An 18,018-nucleotide genomic window follows, 5' to 3' on the forward strand; every position below is an offset into this window, starting at 1 on the left:
GGGAGTGGCTTAAAAAGCGGAGCGGCGGAACCAGCGGAGCGGGATGCAGAGCGCGGCCGCTGGGCTGGAGCATGCGCACTAGGCCGCCCAGCCTAGACGCTCTCGGCGCTGGGGGAGGGTCACCCGAGGCTGACGTCCGCTACGCCGGCGTCAGCACCCCGTGAAGAGGAGGGCGAAGACTCCATCCGCCATGTTGAATGCCGCAGATTCGCCATAACCTCGCCGGCTCTTTTCTTAAAAAAATAAAAATAAAAAGCAGAGCATCAGCGGGGCGCCTCGCCTTCGCGGTCGGCGCGGGAGGGGGCCCGGAAGGGCCCGAGGCTTTTTTTTCCTCCGCGGTGGGGGCGTTGCCATGGAGACGCGGGCGGCAGGTGAGCCGGGCTGGGGGTTGGGGTGGGGATGAGGTGGGGGTGGGGTGCGGCGCGGCGCGCGGGAACCCGTTTCGAGTTTGGAGTCGAGAAGAAGCGCGCGGGCCGCCGGGCGGCGGAGGGATCCGCGGCCCCGGGCGGAGAGCGGACGTAGCGGCGTCCTTTGACGGCACGTTCGGTCGTTGGTGGTATCCCGCCGCCTCGGGGTTTTATTTAAAAAAAGTCACGGGAATGCTGCTCGCTCAGGATTGAGCGAGGGGAGACTGCGCGCGCGCGCGGGGCCGTTTCTAGGGCGACGGGTAGGGCCGGCCGCGCGCCTGCGACTGAGCGCAGGCGTCCTGGCTGGCGGGAGGCTCGAATCCCGGCTTGCCGACTCTGGCCTGCGCTCTCTGCCTGGGGCCCCCTCCTTGCCTGGCCTCGCCTTCCTCCTCTGTGAAATGGGTAGCTCCTGTAGACGCATGTAGGAACAGGATTTGACTGCGCTGCTGAAGGACATTTGTGTCCTGTGGAGGGAGCCATAAACTCCAGGCCACAGCGTTGTTGCTGCTGCTGGTGACCGTAGCATGCTGTGATGGCCTGTGGTTTACCCTCTATCTGCCGCCCTGTTCCTCACCCTTTAAAGTTAAACTCAAATGGCACCTCCTCCAGGCGGCCGTCTCTGGTTTCGCCGCCGAACCAACCTCTCTGCGGACTGCCCCAGTACGTGTTGGACTTTCCACTTAACCCCTGGTCCAAGACCCTTAACGTTGAGCTTGGGGCCGGTCACCTGTGGTTAGCAACATCGCCCGTGCTCTGGCACTGACCTCAGGCTGTCTGCCGCTCCGTTCTCGCAGCAGTGCTAATTTGTGTCATTCACTGACGAGGGACGAAGGTTCAGAGGGGTCAGCTTCATACAGTTCTAAGAAGACAGCGCCGAGACTCCAGTTTGGGATGCAATCCAGACTCCTGCGTGCCTGGCTGTACTCCACCCCTCATTAGTGTTCGCCCCCCAGTACGTGCTCCGTATGCCGCCGGGGTATGGAGGAATGAATGAACTAACATCTTGCTTCTCCAGTCTGGGTTCCTTGCAGAGCCCAGTGACAGCTGCCCCTTTCAGCTTCATCTTCTGAGTCTGTCGTTTTGTACTGAAGCGGTCCTAGTGAGTGTCCCCAGCCCAAGGCTGGAGAAGACACCCAGAGCTGTGTGCTGGCTGTGGGACGCCCCTCCTTCTACGGCTGGGCATGGCCCCTCCCTCCATGCCAGGCATTGGTAAGGAGCCCTCATCCTGGCGTCGTCTCCGATCTGGCGTGTGTGGAGTGTGTGGCAGAGCGGACCCAGAGCCATAGCGATGGTTCAGGACCCCTGACCTACGCCCCCATGCTTTCTTAAGCTAACAATAGGCCTGATGTGCTGCCTTCCCCCTCCGGAGTAATTCCACTGCTGCTGATACGCGGAGCAAACTGCCCACCTCTCCTCTTTGGGAGTTAACAGTTTTAGAAAAGAAACCTGGTCATTTGTTGTAGTTTCAATTTCCAGTTGGAGCAAATGAGAGATCAGGTTTTGAAATGTATTATTGTCAACTCGTGATCAGCTAATTTCTGAGAAGAGTTTCCTGTTTTGCTTGGTTGTTAGGTTGATGGAGGGGAGCAGGGTAATGCATGATGGCAGGATGGAGTTGCAGAGGGTCTGGAGGGCCCCGGCTTTAGGAGGTTAGCTGGCCGAGATGGTCATCACAGTCAATTAGAGATCTGTTACCAAAGGCCTCCCTGCTCAGCCTTTCTCATTTACCTGGGAAAATGGTTCCTTTTCCTTTTCTCCCAGTGCCTTATAATTTACAGAACAACTTCTCAAAGATAGCTGTCCTTAAGTAGAATTAAGTTTTTGCCTAGGGCAAGGGCAGTCAAGAATTAGGTATATTGAAAAGACTCCCTTAATTGCATTTCCTTTTATAGATAGTTTCACGCACGCTGCCTCCCCATCAAACTGGGCCGATTTAATTACGTAGAGGGGCCTTAGCCTAGAGTGTAGTTTTCTCTTTGTTCTCAGCTGTTTATCCTGTTAAAATTTCATGTCTTTGAAATTTCTCAAGGGCAGGTGTCAAGTTTAAGGGCTGAAAGGATTGGGAGGGTGGAGAGGACACGTGCTCTGAGTCCAAGAGATCTGCCAATCACCAGATTCCTGATCTCAGGGAAATCACGCCTCTTAGAACCCCTGTGCCCTCCCTCGGACATAATCCTATTCCCTACTGAGGGCCTGGTGGCGCTGGTGTTTATCTCTTTCTGACCTGGTCTCTGCATCGGAAAGCCTAGTGCACTGTCGTCTACTTGCTACTTGAAAACATTTGTGGTTGGAAAGGTGGGGTAGACTTTGATTAATTTTTTAAAGGAAAAAAAAAAAAAGGAATCCAGGAGAGAAGCAAATAGATATATTAAACATTTATTACAGATTTGAAGTTGTCTCTCTTTTTGTCAAGGAACGGAAAATATATAGATAATTGAGTTTGCTTATAAAAAGATTATGCTTGGCATATTAACATAAAAAAGGATTTGAGATCTGGTAACAGACTTTTCTTCTTTTAAGTCACGTAACAAATGGAGCTGCAGAGTGTTGAAGTCTGGAAGGCTGTGCCTTTGTGCCCCAAACTGGGTCTGGGCTGACACAGGCTGGGCAGGGTGGAGACGGGGCTTCAGAGCAGCCCTTGGCTTTGCTGGGGTCCTCCGGGGCTGTGGGGACCTGCTCAGCCATGGTACCTGGAAAGGAGGAACAGGGGGCTCTGGGAGTGGCATTCTGGAACTGGGGGTCTTGGACATCCTGGCTTCCTGAAGGGCCTTGTAAGCCAGCCCCACGGCTCCCTGTGGGGCCCTTACTGGCTTCCTTCTCTGTGTCAGACCTTCTCTTTGCCTTTCTGCCACCAGATCTTGACTTCAGGGGGGCATCACCACTTCTCTGCCCCTCAGGACCTTTCCTTTTTCTTCCTTCCTACCTTCCTTCCTTCCTTCCTTTTTTCTGCCAAGCTGATTCCTGGGTTCACCCAGATGTTTGCGCCAAACTTTGTGCCAGAAGCTGTGAATGGAAGGTCAGATCTGACACACTGTTTCCTCCTGAGGCTCTGGCACCAGCCTAGCAGTGGAAAAACCCGTTCCCTTAGGAGAAAGTGCCTGGTGCTCTGATGGAAGTGAGCCTTGAGAATTCAGGCCAGGGGATTCTGGGAGGGCTTCCTGAAGGAGGAGGTGCCTGAACTGGAACTTGAGGAGTGAGCAGAGGTACACTGCAAAGGAGTTCGTGGTACCAACACCACCCGTGAGCCACCCACAGGTGTGTTTTGTGTGACCTGGGTGGGGGTTGGGGTGGGAGGCAGGGGTGGGGGTCCTAGGGGTCTATGGGGATGGTCTTTGGAACAGCAGACAGCTGTTGGGGTCTTCTTACGAAACTTTGATCAATGAGAGAATAATAGGACCTGCCAGTTTGCCTCAGCAGCTGCCTGAAGACCGTTTCTTCGAGGTGTGGTAATATATAGAGTGAACTGCCCAGGCCGTGAATGGACAGTTTGACCGCCTGTATTACCACAGCCCGGCAGTGTAGAACTCTGTCCTCGCTCCAGAAAGTTCTCTCTGCTGCTTCCCACCTAGTTCTGCCCCTCTCCCCAAGCAGCCACTGGTCTGAGTAACGTTAGCATAGATGCTGCTTTTCGTAGAACATCATAGAATTCTTCGGTATCTGCTTTCTTTCACTCAGCATAGAGGTTCTGAAATCCAGGGTTGTGTTTCTTTTATTTTCCATTGTACGGATGTTTATATGACAAACATCTGAGCTTATTTCCGGTTTGGGGTTATTGTGGAGAAAGCTGCCATGACCACTTGTGTCCAGGGCTTTTGTGGATCTGTATTTGCATTGCTTTTGGGTGGTGGGACGGCTGGCTGGTAGGGCAGAGGTATATTTAACTTTTATTTTTTTAAAGAGTGAGAGAGCACACGCACATTTGCACAGCATGGGAGGGGATGCGGGAGGGGATGCAGGAGGGGAGAGGGAGAGGCAGAAAGAATCTTAAGCAGGCTTCACTCTGAGCGTGAGGGGGGGCTCCATCTCCCCACGCTGAAATCATGACCTGGGCGGAAATCAGGAGCCAGGTGACTGAGTCAAGTGACTGAGCTACGCAGGCGCCCCAACTTGTTAAGAAACTTCCAAATAACCTCCTGGAATAGTTGTTTCGCACCTGTGGCCACGCAGGAGAATTCCACTTGCTCCACGTGCTCACCCAGCTGGCCTTGTCACTGTTTTTCCTTTGATCTGTCCTAGAGGGAATGCAGTAGCATCTCACTTAATTTGCATTTCTGTGATGATCAGTGATCCTGAGTACTTTTTCTTGGACTTTATCAGCCATTTGTGTATCATCTTTGGAGAAATGTCTGTTTCAGTTTTTTGCCTATTTTAAACATTGGGTTGCTTTTTTTTTTCTTTTTTTCTTTTTTTTAAATTGTTGGCTTATAGGAGTTCTATATATATAGTTTGAATATAAGTCTTTTGTCATATATATATATATATATATATATATATATATATATATATTGTGAATATTTTCTTCCAGTCTCTGCTCGGTTGTTAGTTTTTATTTTCTTTTGTTCAGAAGTTTGTTATTGTAATAAATTCTGGTTTACCATTATTTTTGCTTTTATAGGTAGTGCTTTTGGTATCCTAAGAAATGTTCTTGGGGCGCCTGGGTGGCTCAGTGGGTTAAAGCCTCTGCCTTCGGCTCAGGTCATGATCCCAGGGTCCTGGGATGGAGTCCCGCATCAGGCTCTCTGCTCAGCGGGGAGCCTGCTTCCTCCTCTCTCTCTGCCTGCCTCTCTGCCTCCTTGTGATCTCTCTGTCAAATGAATAAATTAAAAAAAAAGAAAGAAAAAGAAATGTTCTTCTATTTTAAGGTCATGATGATATTCCCCTAGGTGTCTTTATTTATTTATTTTTAAGGTTTTATACTAATTGCTTTTAGGTTTAGGTCTACCATCTACCTCAAGTTAGTCTGTATATGATGTGAGGTACGGATCTCCACCCAGGGCCACCCCCCCTCCCCACCATGTGGATATCCAATGTTTTCAGACTCATTTGTTGGAAGGGACTTTCCTTCCTCCACTGAATTTACCTTGGACCATTTGTTGAAAATTATGTGTGGGTCCAACTCTGAGCTTTGTGGTCTGTTCCATTGTTCTCTTCTTTTATCCTTCATCAGTATTACACTATCTGAATTACCGTAGCTGTATAGCAATTTTTGAAGCTAAAACAGATACATAGAGGGGTGCCTGGGTGGCTCAGTGGGTTAAGGCCTCTGCCTTCGGCTCAGGTCATGATCCCGGGGTCCTGGGATCAAGCCCCGCTTCGGGCTCTCTGCTCTGCGGAGAGCCTGCTTCCTCCTCTCTCTCTCTGCCTGCCTCTTTGCCTGCTTGTGATCTCTGTCTGTCGGGTGGATAGATGGAATCTTTAAAAAAAAAAAAAAAAAACAGATACATAGGAGGACATTTTTTGGAGGGCAAACATGCAGGCCAGAGTAAGACCCATCATTAGGTGCCATCATAGTAAAGCCCAGGGTTGATGGCACTCATCCCAAGGCAGTGGCTGTGGGAATAGAGGTGAGGGTAGGTTCAGAGAAATAGTTGAGAGGGGAAGCCCATGGGACTAGTGATTGATTGGGTTTTCCCTTAGAGACCAGCAAGCCTTCCATCTGTGTTTGCTTTTAGGGAAGGAGGAGTGAAGAACCCAACAGGCATAGGGACCTGAAACTTCCAGGCTTCTTAGCACATCTCTGGTCCCTAAAAAGCACAGCTCTGGTTCCTTCCTGTGATGGCAGAGAGAAGGCCTTTGAATTCTCCCTGTTTTTATTTTACTTTATTTCTTTAAGACTTTATTTATATATTTCAGAGAGAAAGAGAGACGCAGGAGCACAAGCTGTGGCAGGTGCGGGGGGGATGGGAGAGGGAGAAGCAGAGTCCCCACTGAGGAGGGAGCCTGACATGGGGCTTAATCCCAGGACCTGAGGATCATGACCTGGGTGAAGGCAGACCCTTAACTGGCTGAGCACCACGCCCTGCCCCCGCGCCCTTCCTTGTTTTTATTTCTGAGCTTGGTCAAGACACTGGGGCAGCACTGGGCAGGTTGCCAGAAGCACCACAGAAGACCCATCCTGGGGACTGAGCCCCTGTCCCTGCCACTTTGAAGAGTCCCCTGGGGCCGACTGTCTGGTGCAGCCCTCCCTGAGGCCCTGTGGTTGGGAGCCTCTGAGGGCTCTGGGACTCTGTCCTGAGCAGGAGTGAGCCCTTCCCCGACATCCCTCCCCCTGGGCCACAGGTGGGGAGCCAAGCTCAGGTAATGCAGGGAGTAGGGGCCCTTGAATGGAAGAAGCAGGTGGAAGTCCTGGTCTTGCTTTCTCAGGGCTGTGGGACCTTGGTGGGTTGGGGCGCCCCTGTCACCTTGTATACAAATACAGCTCCTGTTGTAAAGATCCGGGAGAGGAGGCATGGGAACACACCTGGTGCATGACAGGCTCCTTTCCTTTTTTCCACCATCCGTCTTTTCCTTCTGGCTCTCAAGCCTCGCCTTCCCCTGACCGTCTTCTACATTTCAGTAGTGTCCTTGAGAATTAAATACATAACGGAGGGATTTTGTAATAATACACAATAAAACGTGAAACAGTGGCCTGACCCTTTACGAAAGCAGACAGTTGCTGTGGGGGAGTCAGCGGGGATCAGTCACGTGTTTCACGTCTTGTTAGTTTATTCCGCACAAAAGCCCTGCGAAGTGGCCGGGTCATCTCTGCTTTGCAAACAAAGAAGCGGAAGGTCAGGCGTGGTGACAGGGAGCTCCATGGTCCCTCAGTATTGGCACCGGCAGCCTGGCACACGTTGGGCCCTTGAGCCCTTAGGGAGGCTCCTTCTGGGCCGGGCCGTCTGTTAGGACCTTGCCTGGTTCCAGAACCTGGGCTGTAGGTGTGAAGGTTTGGGGTTCGCTGTTGGGCCTGGCAGCTGGGGGAGACCTGGGTCACCCGAGATGAAAGTGTCTTCCTGCTGCTGCTGACATGTGTCCAGTCTTGCTGTGTGTGCGAGGCCTCGGCTGAGGCCTGAGCCTTCAACGGCTCACACTGCACTCGAGGAAAGGTGCTCCCAGAAGCTGGGCCTTGCGGGGCCCCCAAGAATCCTGTTCGCAGGGAACTAGGTCACAGCCACGGAGAAGACGAAATCAGTAAAAAGATGAGCAAAAGGGGCACCTGGGTGGCTCAGTGGGTTAAGCCTCTGCCTTCGGCCGGGTCATGATCTCAGGGTCCTGGGATCGAGCCCCGCATCAGGCTCTCTGCTCATCAGGGAGCCTGCTTCCTCCTCTCTCTCTGCCTGCCTCTCTACGTACTTGCAGTCTCTCTCACAAATAAATTAAAAAAAAAAAAAATTAAAATAAAAAAGGTGAGCAAAATGTTTGAGAGAGGTTTTACAGAGAAGCTGATACAAGTGGGTCCGGCACATGGGCAAGGATGCTCAACCTCATTGTCGCAGGGGAGATGTAACTTAGAGGCACGACAGGATGGCATTACACATCCACTAGTGGCTGAAACTGCAGAGACTGATGCCACCCAGGGTGGGTAAGAACAGTGAGTCCCCAGAGCGCTCCTGGGTGGGGGCGGGGAGGGAGGTTGGCGCAGCCGTTTTGCAAATCCTTTGGAGGCAAGGTGTCTTGCCGCATCAGACACACGCTCACCGTCTGACCCAGCAGTCCCACTCCTCCGTAATTGCCCCAGGTCAGCGGAACGTGTGTCCATGTGAAGATACGTGTGCGTGTTCGTAACTGCTCCGTTCGGGGAAGCCCCACGTGGGAGGCGCCCCAGGTGCTCGTCACCCCAGGAATCGCTGCACACGTCGTGGTCCAGCCGCGCGACGAAACATGGCTCGTCAGTACCAGCGAGTGGACTGCTGATGCGGCAGCATGGATTCGCTGAGAAGCTTGTCACGGGAGGGGCGCCCGGCCGGCTCAGTCCGTAGGGCGTGCGGCTCTTGACCTTGGGGGTTGGAGGTTCGAGCCCCGCGTTGGGCATAGAGGTTCCTTAAAAATGTAATCTTAAAAAACCAAAGCCAAACCAAACCACATTACGTGAAAGCACCAGGCACAAAAGACGACCCGCCGTGAGCACGTGGAGAAGCCGGAACCCTCGTGTGCTGTCGGGGGCAACGTGAGTGGCAGAAAAGGAAAACGAGAGCTACAGCGTGACCCAGCAGTTCTGTTTTTGTGGACCGCCACAGAACACTCGGGCTCCAGGTCTCCGAGGTGTGCGGACACTGTGTTCGTAGCATCATATACAGTAGCATCAGGATGTCCGCTGACGGGTGAGCGGCTGAGCGGAATGTGGTGCTTCCGGACACCGGGCAGGATCCCTTCCTCCAAAGGAAGTTCGGACACATGCGGTGACACGGATGAACCTTGAGCCCCTTGTGCGAAGTGAAGGCAGGCAGATCCAGGAGGATAGATACCCAGCAGGTGATTGACCTTAGGTGAGGCACGTGGAGTGGCCAGATTACGGGAGACACTGCAGAGTTTGCTGCAGGCTTGGAGGAGGTCGGACTGGGGTGATTCTTTCATGGGAATGGGGGTTCACCTGGGAAGATGAAAGGTTCTGGAAACAAGGGGTGGGGCCGACTGCACAGCAGTGGGAATGTGCTTAATGCCACTGAGCTGTCCACTTAGACATGGTCAAGATGATAAATTCTTTTTTTTTTTTTTAAAGATTTTATTTATTTATTTGACAGAGAGAGATCACAAGTAGGCAGAGAGGCAGGTAGAGAGAGAGGAAGGGAGGGAAGCAGGCTCCCCGCCGAGCAGAGAGCCCGACGCGGGACTCGATCCCAGGACCCCGAGATCATGACCCGTGCCGAAGGCAGCGGCTCAATCCACTGAGCCACCCAGGCGCCCCAAGATGATAAATTCTTTATTGTACTATGATTGAAAACAACAGACTGATTTCCGGTTTTCAAAAATTCTAGAAAAGGCAGAATGACAGGGCCAGAAAGCAGTCCACGGTTCCCAGGAGCCATGAGGGAGTGGCACGGACTGCAGGGTCCTGGGGGAGCTCTGTCGTGTGTGTTGACGGTGGGGATGGTTCCACAGCCACATGCTTGTGCATCAGCTCGCTGAGGTGTGTGTGTGTGTGGGTGGGTGGACAGTGTCAAGGTTGCTGCTGCCTGGGGTGGGGGGAAGGCCTCCCCAGCACCTTTGGGTGACATCAGAGCCGTGACCAGGGTGGCAGGAGGGCAGAGGGCAGAGCAGGGGTGAAGGCAGAGAGGGAGGCACGAAGGACGCCAGCAGGGTGAGCTGCCTCCGTGAGCCCAGGGTCCCTCCCTGACTGTCCACAGTGCCTTCCGTGTTCAGGGCTGGGCCCCAGTGCCGAGTCCGGACAGCCTTGCCTGGCCCTGCCTGTCCGCTGCCTGAGTCTGGGGCCCCCCATCCCGTTGCCCAGCCACCACGGTGGGGGGTCTGGGGGCGCCCTGGAGATGAAGGTGCCCGAGGGTGGCAGCAGCTGTGCAGCGTCAGAGACCCCGCCTGGAGTTTCGGCCCCACCATGCGACAGTCCTCAGGGCTCCCTGGGGCTGTTTCCATTTCTGTATCGTGGGAGCGCATCCTCTCTGAGCAGCTTGTTCTCCGATGGGTGCAATCCCGTGAAGGGTGGCCTCTGAGGCTGGTGCGCAGCTGGGTGCCTGCAAGGGGGCCCCGAGGGCTTGGGGAGCTAGAGCGTGCCCAGCTGAGTACAGGGCCTTCGCGGGCTCGGGAGAGATTCCTGGAGTCCCTGCTGGAGACCACCGGGCTGTGCTGTTGGCCTCCACCCCTGGATGCCTGGCCTCCCTGGGCCTCTGCTAGCTGCCCAGCTGCTGCCTTGGCCCTGCAGTGGTAGGACCTGAACCTCACCTTGGCCGCGAGCTCCTGCCCCTGCAGCCTGGCACCAGCAGAGGTGCTGCACTGCCTCGCTCCCCTGGGGGGGAGCCGCAGCCCTCCTTCTCTGGGTCTTCCTGCTTTTCTGGCAGAGTCCAGAAGCGTCCACTGTCGGGGTTTTAACCTGACCCATTGCCTGCCAGAGTTTGCTCTTGGCCTGGAGTGGGGTTGCCAGCACTCGGGCGGACCCAGCTTTTGTCCTCACTTCCCTCTCTGCCTTACAGGGCTTGGGGTGGGGAGCCTTAGGAGGTCCCTGGACTTTCACGGAGATGGTGGGGTCCTGGTTGCCGGAGTGCCAGGAGCCCTGAACGCTGGACTCCGATTCTGCTTTTCTCATGCCTGTCTCTCCCCTCCTCTGCCTCTTTCTCCTCTTCTCAGTTTTTAGAAGAAAGTCATCAGGGAAACATTGCATGCTGTAATTTTCCTTTTGATTTTTCCTGAGTCTTGCTCTCTAGTCAGAGGCCACGTGAGAAGTGCCCACGTGAGAGGCGTGGGTGGAGAGTCAAGCTTTCGTGGCGGGAACTGGGCAGAAGGGACGGAAGGACCTCAGGGAGCAGGGAACACTGATGGAATCAGGAACTGCTTCCTGGCTGGCTTTCGGGGACTGGGTCAAGGGCAAACGGGTAGCCAGGAGGGCACTGTGCCCTTGATCCCTGGTGGCCCCCAGGAGGCCTGTCCTGTTGGTTGAGAGAAGAGTCCTGGGCTGGACATGGTGCTTCCATTGACCTTTGGGGGTCCTGGCCAGAGCGCCTCAAGGACGGAGAGAGTTTGGAATTCTTGGCTGTGAGGTGCACTGGTGGGATCAGGGCATCGTTTGCTGTCGCTGCTATTATGTTAAACAAGAATTCCTTAGCACACCCGCTCAGGGTCTGAGCATCGCACCCCGTCCCTCTGGCCGTCTCGCTGCCCCTCTTGAGGTTGCCTTCCATTTCTCCCTCTTTCTCTGCCTGTTCTGCTGCTGCTGCCATCAGCTGGGCGAGTCTCTGGGTATGTTCCTGACCAGCCCCGGTGACAGCCTTATGTCCGTGGTCCCTAAACTGTGCCTGTGGTGTGGTCTGAGCCGCTGAGGGGGTGTGACATGAGGTCCTGTGGTTCAAGACTGGGCATGTTCCTGGTCGTTGGGAGTTTCTGGACTGAGGACATCCCAGAACGTCCCTCATGCCCTTCACCTGCCTCCTCCCTCCTCTCCAAAGCCCTGGAGTCGAGTTGCAGCCGTAATGCCCTTTGACCCGCTCCTAAATGTTGCCACTGTTTGTGTCCTCAAAACAAGGACATTCTGCCACACAACCAGCTTCCGGTGATCAGAGTGAGACAGGAGCCTCGACAGAACGCTCTTCAGATTTTGCCCATGGGAGTGCACTTTCCGCAGTTTCAACAATCCACGTGAAACCGGCGGAGGCCGTGGCTCCGTCCCTGCATTTGGCTGCCATGTCCCTTCACCATCTGAGCAGGGAGCGGTTCCTTTGTCCTTGTGTTGCACACACTGAGAGTCTTGAGAAGTATAGCCCTGTGATTTTGTAGAGCATCCCTCCCTCGGGCCTTGCGAGTTTTGTCGTGATGGTGCTCGGATCCTGCGGTGTGGGCGTGAATAGCACAGTCGGGGCCCTGCCATCGGGAGGCACCCTGCCCTTGGGCCCCGTGTGCTTGGGGAGCAAGTGAGGGGTCAGCTTCTCCCGAGGGACAGTATAGTTACTGTTCTTCTCCTTGGTAATTGGCTCACGATGCGGCATTTCGAGACCCGGTCCCTGTCCCGCCCCTTTCATTTCTCAGACTTTGTTCACCCCTTGGTTTAGCTTCCGCTGATGATTCTTGCCAGACCCCGTTATCACCGACGCTTGCCAGGAGATGGGTCTTGAATGCCGTGATATCTTCTGCATTTATTCCGTGTCTGTCTTTGTGAGCAAGAGTTTCCCATTTTTTTATGAATCTGTGGACTCGTGAATTCTTTATTCAGTGGTTTTTAATCCTTTACATTGTTGAATTTTGTGACCCAATTTCCCCAATATTTGGCTAGCTGAAGCCTCTTTGATGGTCCCCTTCTTTCTTTGAGAACTTTCTTGGTCTCTGAACAGCAGGACATTCCCTCTCCAGCTCTGGAATCGGCTGTGTCTGGAGGAGAATGGGTTGAAGTGGAGAGTGGTATTGAGAATTGGAGATGCGAGACTAGGGGAGCTCATGATGGCCAAAATGTCACTGACTGGTCTTCAGCACAGTGGGGAAATGGGCGCACGTGTGCACCCCCACCATGCAGACGCGTGGAAAGTTCACACGTGGCCGACATTTATATCTGTGGATCTTTTCCAATTCCAACCCAACAGCACCGGGTCTACTCTACCCTTCCCTTTCGGTATCTGTAACTCCCTTCTCTGACCCAGGAGACTGCCTCGCAGTACGCACTGCAAGTAACTTACTTGCTCAGTCCTAGGATCTACTAAAAATAGTTTCCAAATTGCTAACCTGTGTCTCTGGAAAAGAGAACCACTAACTCGAGTTCAGTATTTAATCGGATCTCTGTGTCTCTTTGACCTGGGGCCGAGGGGGTGTAAACGCAGGCTTCCCAAGTGACCTGGGCTTGCCCTCCCCAGCTCATCCCTCCCATTTCAGTGCAGGTATGGTGCTCATTTTGGTGGGTTTTTTTTTTTTTTTTAGATTTTATTTATTTGACATAGAGAGTGCACAAACAGGGGGACCAGCAGGCAGAGGGAGAGAGAGAAGCAGGCTCCCCACTGAGCAAGGAGCCGAATGTGGGGCTCGATCCCAGGACCCCTGAGATGATGATTTGAGCTGAAGGCAGGGTTCAACCGAGCCACCCAGACGCCCCTATGTTGCTTATTTAAAGTCTGTTTCTGTTCATTTGTTTCTGTTTGTATTTCATTTTAGGGATTATCCCCATACTTGCTTATTTATTATTTTTCTACTTAAATGCGTGAATGTTTGGGTTGAGTGTATTTCTTGTATTTCAGTGAAAGGACTGACTTTTGCTTCTTTTTTAGGGGGGCATAGACCGGGGAGCACAGAGATGACCCAAGGGTATAAGTGTCCAGGAAGGAGCAGAATTCCCTTAGAAGCTGTGCGGCTGAAGTGGGACGTCCCTTTGCTGGGAAGGGAGGTGCCCTGCACAAACCTGGACCCTGTTCTGTCTCACAGAGCATCTCACTTCCAGGCCCTTCGTCTGGGTCTGCTTTCTCTTCAAACCAGTGTTCCACATGCTGTATTTAGTCCCATTTTGCAAAGTTGGGAGACCAGAGCAGTGAAGTGCTTTCCCCCTGCTGGGGGCTGGCTGGTGGCTGTCCCACCTGGAGCTCATGGGGTCTCTCCCCAGCACAAGGTCTTAACTTGTTTTGCCAGGAAGTGAGAATGAGGAATGAGGTGGTTAACATCCTCAGGGCCTTGTAGGTGCGCGATCTGGACTCGTTCTAGTCCTTACAACAAAGGAAATCAGCATCATTTCTCTGTTTATAGGTAAATATCTTTATTAGCCTGTAGCATTGATCTTTTTAAGCTTTTAACTGTATCTTGAATGAAATAAAATTGATATTTTTAGAGCATACAGTCTATTAGGGGAGACAGAGGTTAAATAGACACACCATTAAATACATGATCACACGTTGTGGTAGTTGCTGCTGAAGTGAACACAGGGAGGGCGAGACTAACCGAGACCTAACTTATATTGAAGGGGTTTAAGAAAAGGCTGTCTGAGAAAGTGAGGTTGGAGCTGAGACTTGAAGAAAGGTTCTCGAACTAAAACAAGTCTGCTAGGCAGACTGCGGGCACTTGCCCGCTCTCCGCACTTAGTAGAATTTCAAGCCTGCGGCCCTGAACCAGTGCTTGGATGCCAGAGTTCTCCTTTGCCCTTTATTGCCCCCTAGGGGACGTGTGTGTGTATAGACCTGCAGCTGGCGGTTTGAGAGACACTTGCCGGCTCTTGCAGGGGTGGGGGGCTGCGGGCCAGGATTGGCCTGGCCTGTGCCAGGCTGGGGGACCCATCAGGTGTGGCTGAAGGGCTGGGATGCCAGCTTTGCAGGGTAGAAGACCCCCAGGACCACTGGATAGCCTGTTCAGATATACTGGAGGGGCTGGCCTTGCCAGGGTCACCCTCAGACTGCTCTAGCTGGAGCCAGGTCAGGGACAAGGGCAGTTGCCTGACCTTCTACAGTTCCCAGCTGTGTACACATGAACGGTAGCTGCCGGACCCTGAAGGTGAGGGTCTGGTAGGGCTGTCTGTCCCGTGCAGACGCTGGCCTGGAGGCCGGATTCAGGCACCTCTCTGTGCTTTCCACAGCAGGAGTAAGAAATTCGACCACTAATAAAACCATAGTCACTTTAAATTATTCTCATGAACAAAGTGGAAGGGTCTGTATCTTCCTCATTTCTAAATGTGCCCGGCATAATGTGTGACATACATTAGGCACTTACTAAATGTTGTTTTATGAAGCTAATGAGCATAAGTTAAAAAGGGCTTTTTTCCCTAATAGCCCAGGCATTTGGAGAATATACCTAATACTTACTTCACATCTTAGCTACTAGGAAGAGTGGGCAGGATCAATTTGGTAGGCGGGGGTGGTGGCTGGTGGGATTTGGAAAACTCTTTTCCTACTGGCTCTTCCTGCTTAATTTAAAGCTCTTCTGGAATTTGAAAAAAACAAAAAGCAGAAAAACCAAAAAAACAAAAAACTGTGGCATGGCTGGATATTAGAGGACAGTTCTTTCTCCAAGAATTAATTTTCAAGTTCAGACTAATTTATCACTGAGACTCATCTCAGGCTTTCATAAGTAGCGCAGGCATTTACAATTTGAAGTTGATTTGCGTGTTTTCCCTGTCTGCCTTCAGTTCCTGTCCAGGCTTTTATTTTATTGAATCTCTTTTGATTGTGGATCCTGGAGTAGACAGGCAGCTTCTCAGCCTATGACAGTAATAAATGAAAATACCCATTTGTCTTCTCCCTCTCCTGTAACTGTGGACGGGGACTGGTCGACAAGGTCTAAATGTACTAATTTCCTGTGTAGGTTTTCCTAACTCGGTGGGTCCCAAAGATGTTGGGGTGGTGGAGGCCCTTTCCGGTCCTTCTGGATGCGGGGGAGTGGAATCCACATGCCACGATTCTCTGATCTGCAGTGGGAAAGTTGCCTGGGGTTCTGGAAACAAAGTGAATACTGGATTTGTGTCTAGTGCAAACTTTGGTATGTTGTAAGTAGAAAATATATGCTGGAATTCGAAGACTTGGTACAAAAAGAAAAAGAATGAAATTTCTCATCGATCTTTTACCCATGGAGTATAAGTGAAATGGTAATATTTTGGATATCCTGGATTGCAAAAGACATGTGGTTAAAACTGATTTTACTTGTTTCTTGTGTTCCTGTGGCTGCTAGAGAGTTTGAAATCACACCGGGGCTCCTGTTCCTGTAGGCAAGCGGAGGCTTGCAGGGGTGTCTTGAGCCCTGGTGGCTGAGCAGCAGTCCCTCCAGAGCCGGTCCTCGGGCAGGAAGAGTTCCTAACACGATAGCACAGAACATGTGCTGAGCCCTCTCTAACCCCCTGAGAGCCTGTGCTTACGAGCCCGCTTTACCCATGAGACTGTCCAGCTTGAGCCCGGAAAATGTAGCCGTGTGCTTCCCTCCCCTCCTGCCGCCTCGCACCCCTGCTTTATGTGGGCCGGCGTGCATTGAACTGAAGCCTTGCCCAGGCAGGAGAAGGGTTGGGCCAGAACCAGCCTTTCTCAGGGCTTTGTGTTTGCCCGGGTTACCAGCGGTGGGGCGTGAGTAGGCAGCAGGAATGGGGACCGGGCAGGTGGCATCTTTGCTGATGGGTGCCAGGCCGTGTACTTGGGGTGATGCTGAGAAGAAGCTGAGTTCCTCTTCAGAATAATGTGGGAAGCAGAATGAGGAAACAAGGGCTGGACAGGTCTAATCAGAAAACAGGCCTGGTCATTAGACATGGGCTACAGTGACCCGGCATCTCCCGATTCCTCGGGTCCTGGCTCTTCCTTCCCCTGTGGCTTGGGGTGCAGCAGGGAAGACACCATGGGTAGAATCTGAGCTCCTGCCGGGGAGGGAGGAGGCTGGGGAACCCCACCAGGTTGTCTGTCCACAGCGGAGTCCACACAGGAGCGGAGTCCCCAGCTCCTGCCGTTTAGGTCCCCCAACCAGTCCCCCAAGTGCCAGTCTGTCTCAGACTCTGGAAGTGTGAGTCTTGGCCTCTCTGCTTCCTTTCCCTGTTCGCCCAACTTCTTCTGCCCTCCTTGTGGTGCTTTTTCTTCCCAGAGCCTTGGGTTCTACTCCTTGTCGTCATTCACGCTGGGTGGTTTATGTCCATCCCTCAGAGAGCTTCTGAGTTGCCTGCATCGTTTCTTTTCCTAAGGGAAGCATGTGTGAGTGTGTGCATCTGTGTTACACGTGTACGTGTGTGGATAACACGTGTCCGCACACACATTATGCATGCACAGCTCGTGCGTGCCACGTGCATCTAATACATGTACATGCAGGTACGTGTTATATACACGTGTGCATCTGTGTGCCCGTGTGTGTGTGTGTGTGTGTGTGTGTAGGCCCCCCACGCTGGCTTCTCTACGGGATAGTTCCAGTGGTAGGAGTCACCGAGCACACGGTTTGTAGCTTTAGTCGACCGGCCCGACTGCCCTGGGTTTCAGAGAACCAGTTCTGTTCTGCATTTACACCGCTTTTGGCTGCCTGCAAAGCCCTTTTCCCACTGGTTCCCCATGACACCCCCGCCATTGTCCTCATGAGGTCAGCAGGCAGCTTCAGTGGCCTCCTCTCACTGAGTGCCTGCAGCTTTGGGAAGGGAAAAGTTGCCCCATCGCTTGGAAGCTGCGGTGTGGGCGGGGTGTGAACCCAGAGCTTGGGACCTGCAGCCCTTTCCCTTCAGAAGTGAGATAAAAGACTCCTCAGAAACACAAAGGAACCAAAATAAACCAATACAACAAAAAAACCGAACACTGGGAAGTCAGAGGCCTGGTGGCCACCGTGGGCATTGCTCTCTCCCTCAGATGTCCTGTAAAACTCTGCAAGATGTCACACACTTCGTGTTTCATGTGGAAATGATCCCAGAGATGCAGTTGGGGCCACCTCCATCCTTTGCACGGGAGGACCCCTCCCCCGCCGCCCCGTTCTCAGATCTTCGCACAGATCTGCTAGGGTGGAGAGTGGAGAGCTAGAGAAGTGGGCTCTTGTTCACGCGTGTTATTTGTGGTGCCTTCCCAAGGAAGGGGGCCAGCTCTGCACTTTGGATTATGTTAAACGCGCATATACTCCATTGCCCGAGGCTCGCACTCGGGGAGTGCTTAAAAATAGCTTAAAAAAATTCTGCCAACTTTCAACATGGAAGAAATGTGTATGCATAAAATTATAATGCAACTGTTGGCCCAGCATTAATTATAGCTGATCCTGAGCATTTCTTATCTTATTTTGTTAATCCAGTTCCAGCAAAGGAACACCCATAGGATTTCTCCCTCCCGTTGAATAAAAACCTTAACTTGGTGAGTTACAGAAGCTGGTGTGTTCATCAGCATTTATGAGGGGCGTGATAATACCACAGATTAGGGCGCGCCCCTATTGGAGCTTCAGCCCCCCCATCCTCGGAGCTGGGAGGGCACCTGGGAGATGATTTGTGGGTGTGGGGTGTGGGCGGGAGGGCAGATGCCTGTAGGGCCTGCGGGCTGTAGTGGAGGCGCTGTCGGGTGGGACTATGTCCACTCCC

General features: G+C 52.8%; 1 protein-coding gene across 1 annotated transcript in view; it reads left to right on the plus strand.

Annotated features, from left to right (window-relative positions):
* The first annotated feature begins 240 nt into the window (after window positions 1-240).
* Window positions 241-18,018, plus strand: part of LOC111146566 (zinc finger and AT-hook domain containing) — a 181,424-nt gene continuing 163,646 nt past the window's right edge. The window contains exon 1 of the mRNA XM_022502158.1: window positions 241-371. Coding sequence (XP_022357866.1) covers window positions 353-371 — 19 coding nt within the window. The 5' untranslated portion in view covers window positions 241-352. The remainder of the gene's footprint in view (window positions 372-18,018) is intronic.

This window comes from Enhydra lutris, unplaced genomic scaffold, assembly GCF_002288905.1.
Source record: "Enhydra lutris kenyoni isolate GAN:26980312 unplaced genomic scaffold, ASM228890v2 scaffoldscaffold14, whole genome shotgun sequence".
Lineage (NCBI taxonomy): Eukaryota > Metazoa > Chordata > Mammalia > Carnivora > Mustelidae > Enhydra > Enhydra lutris.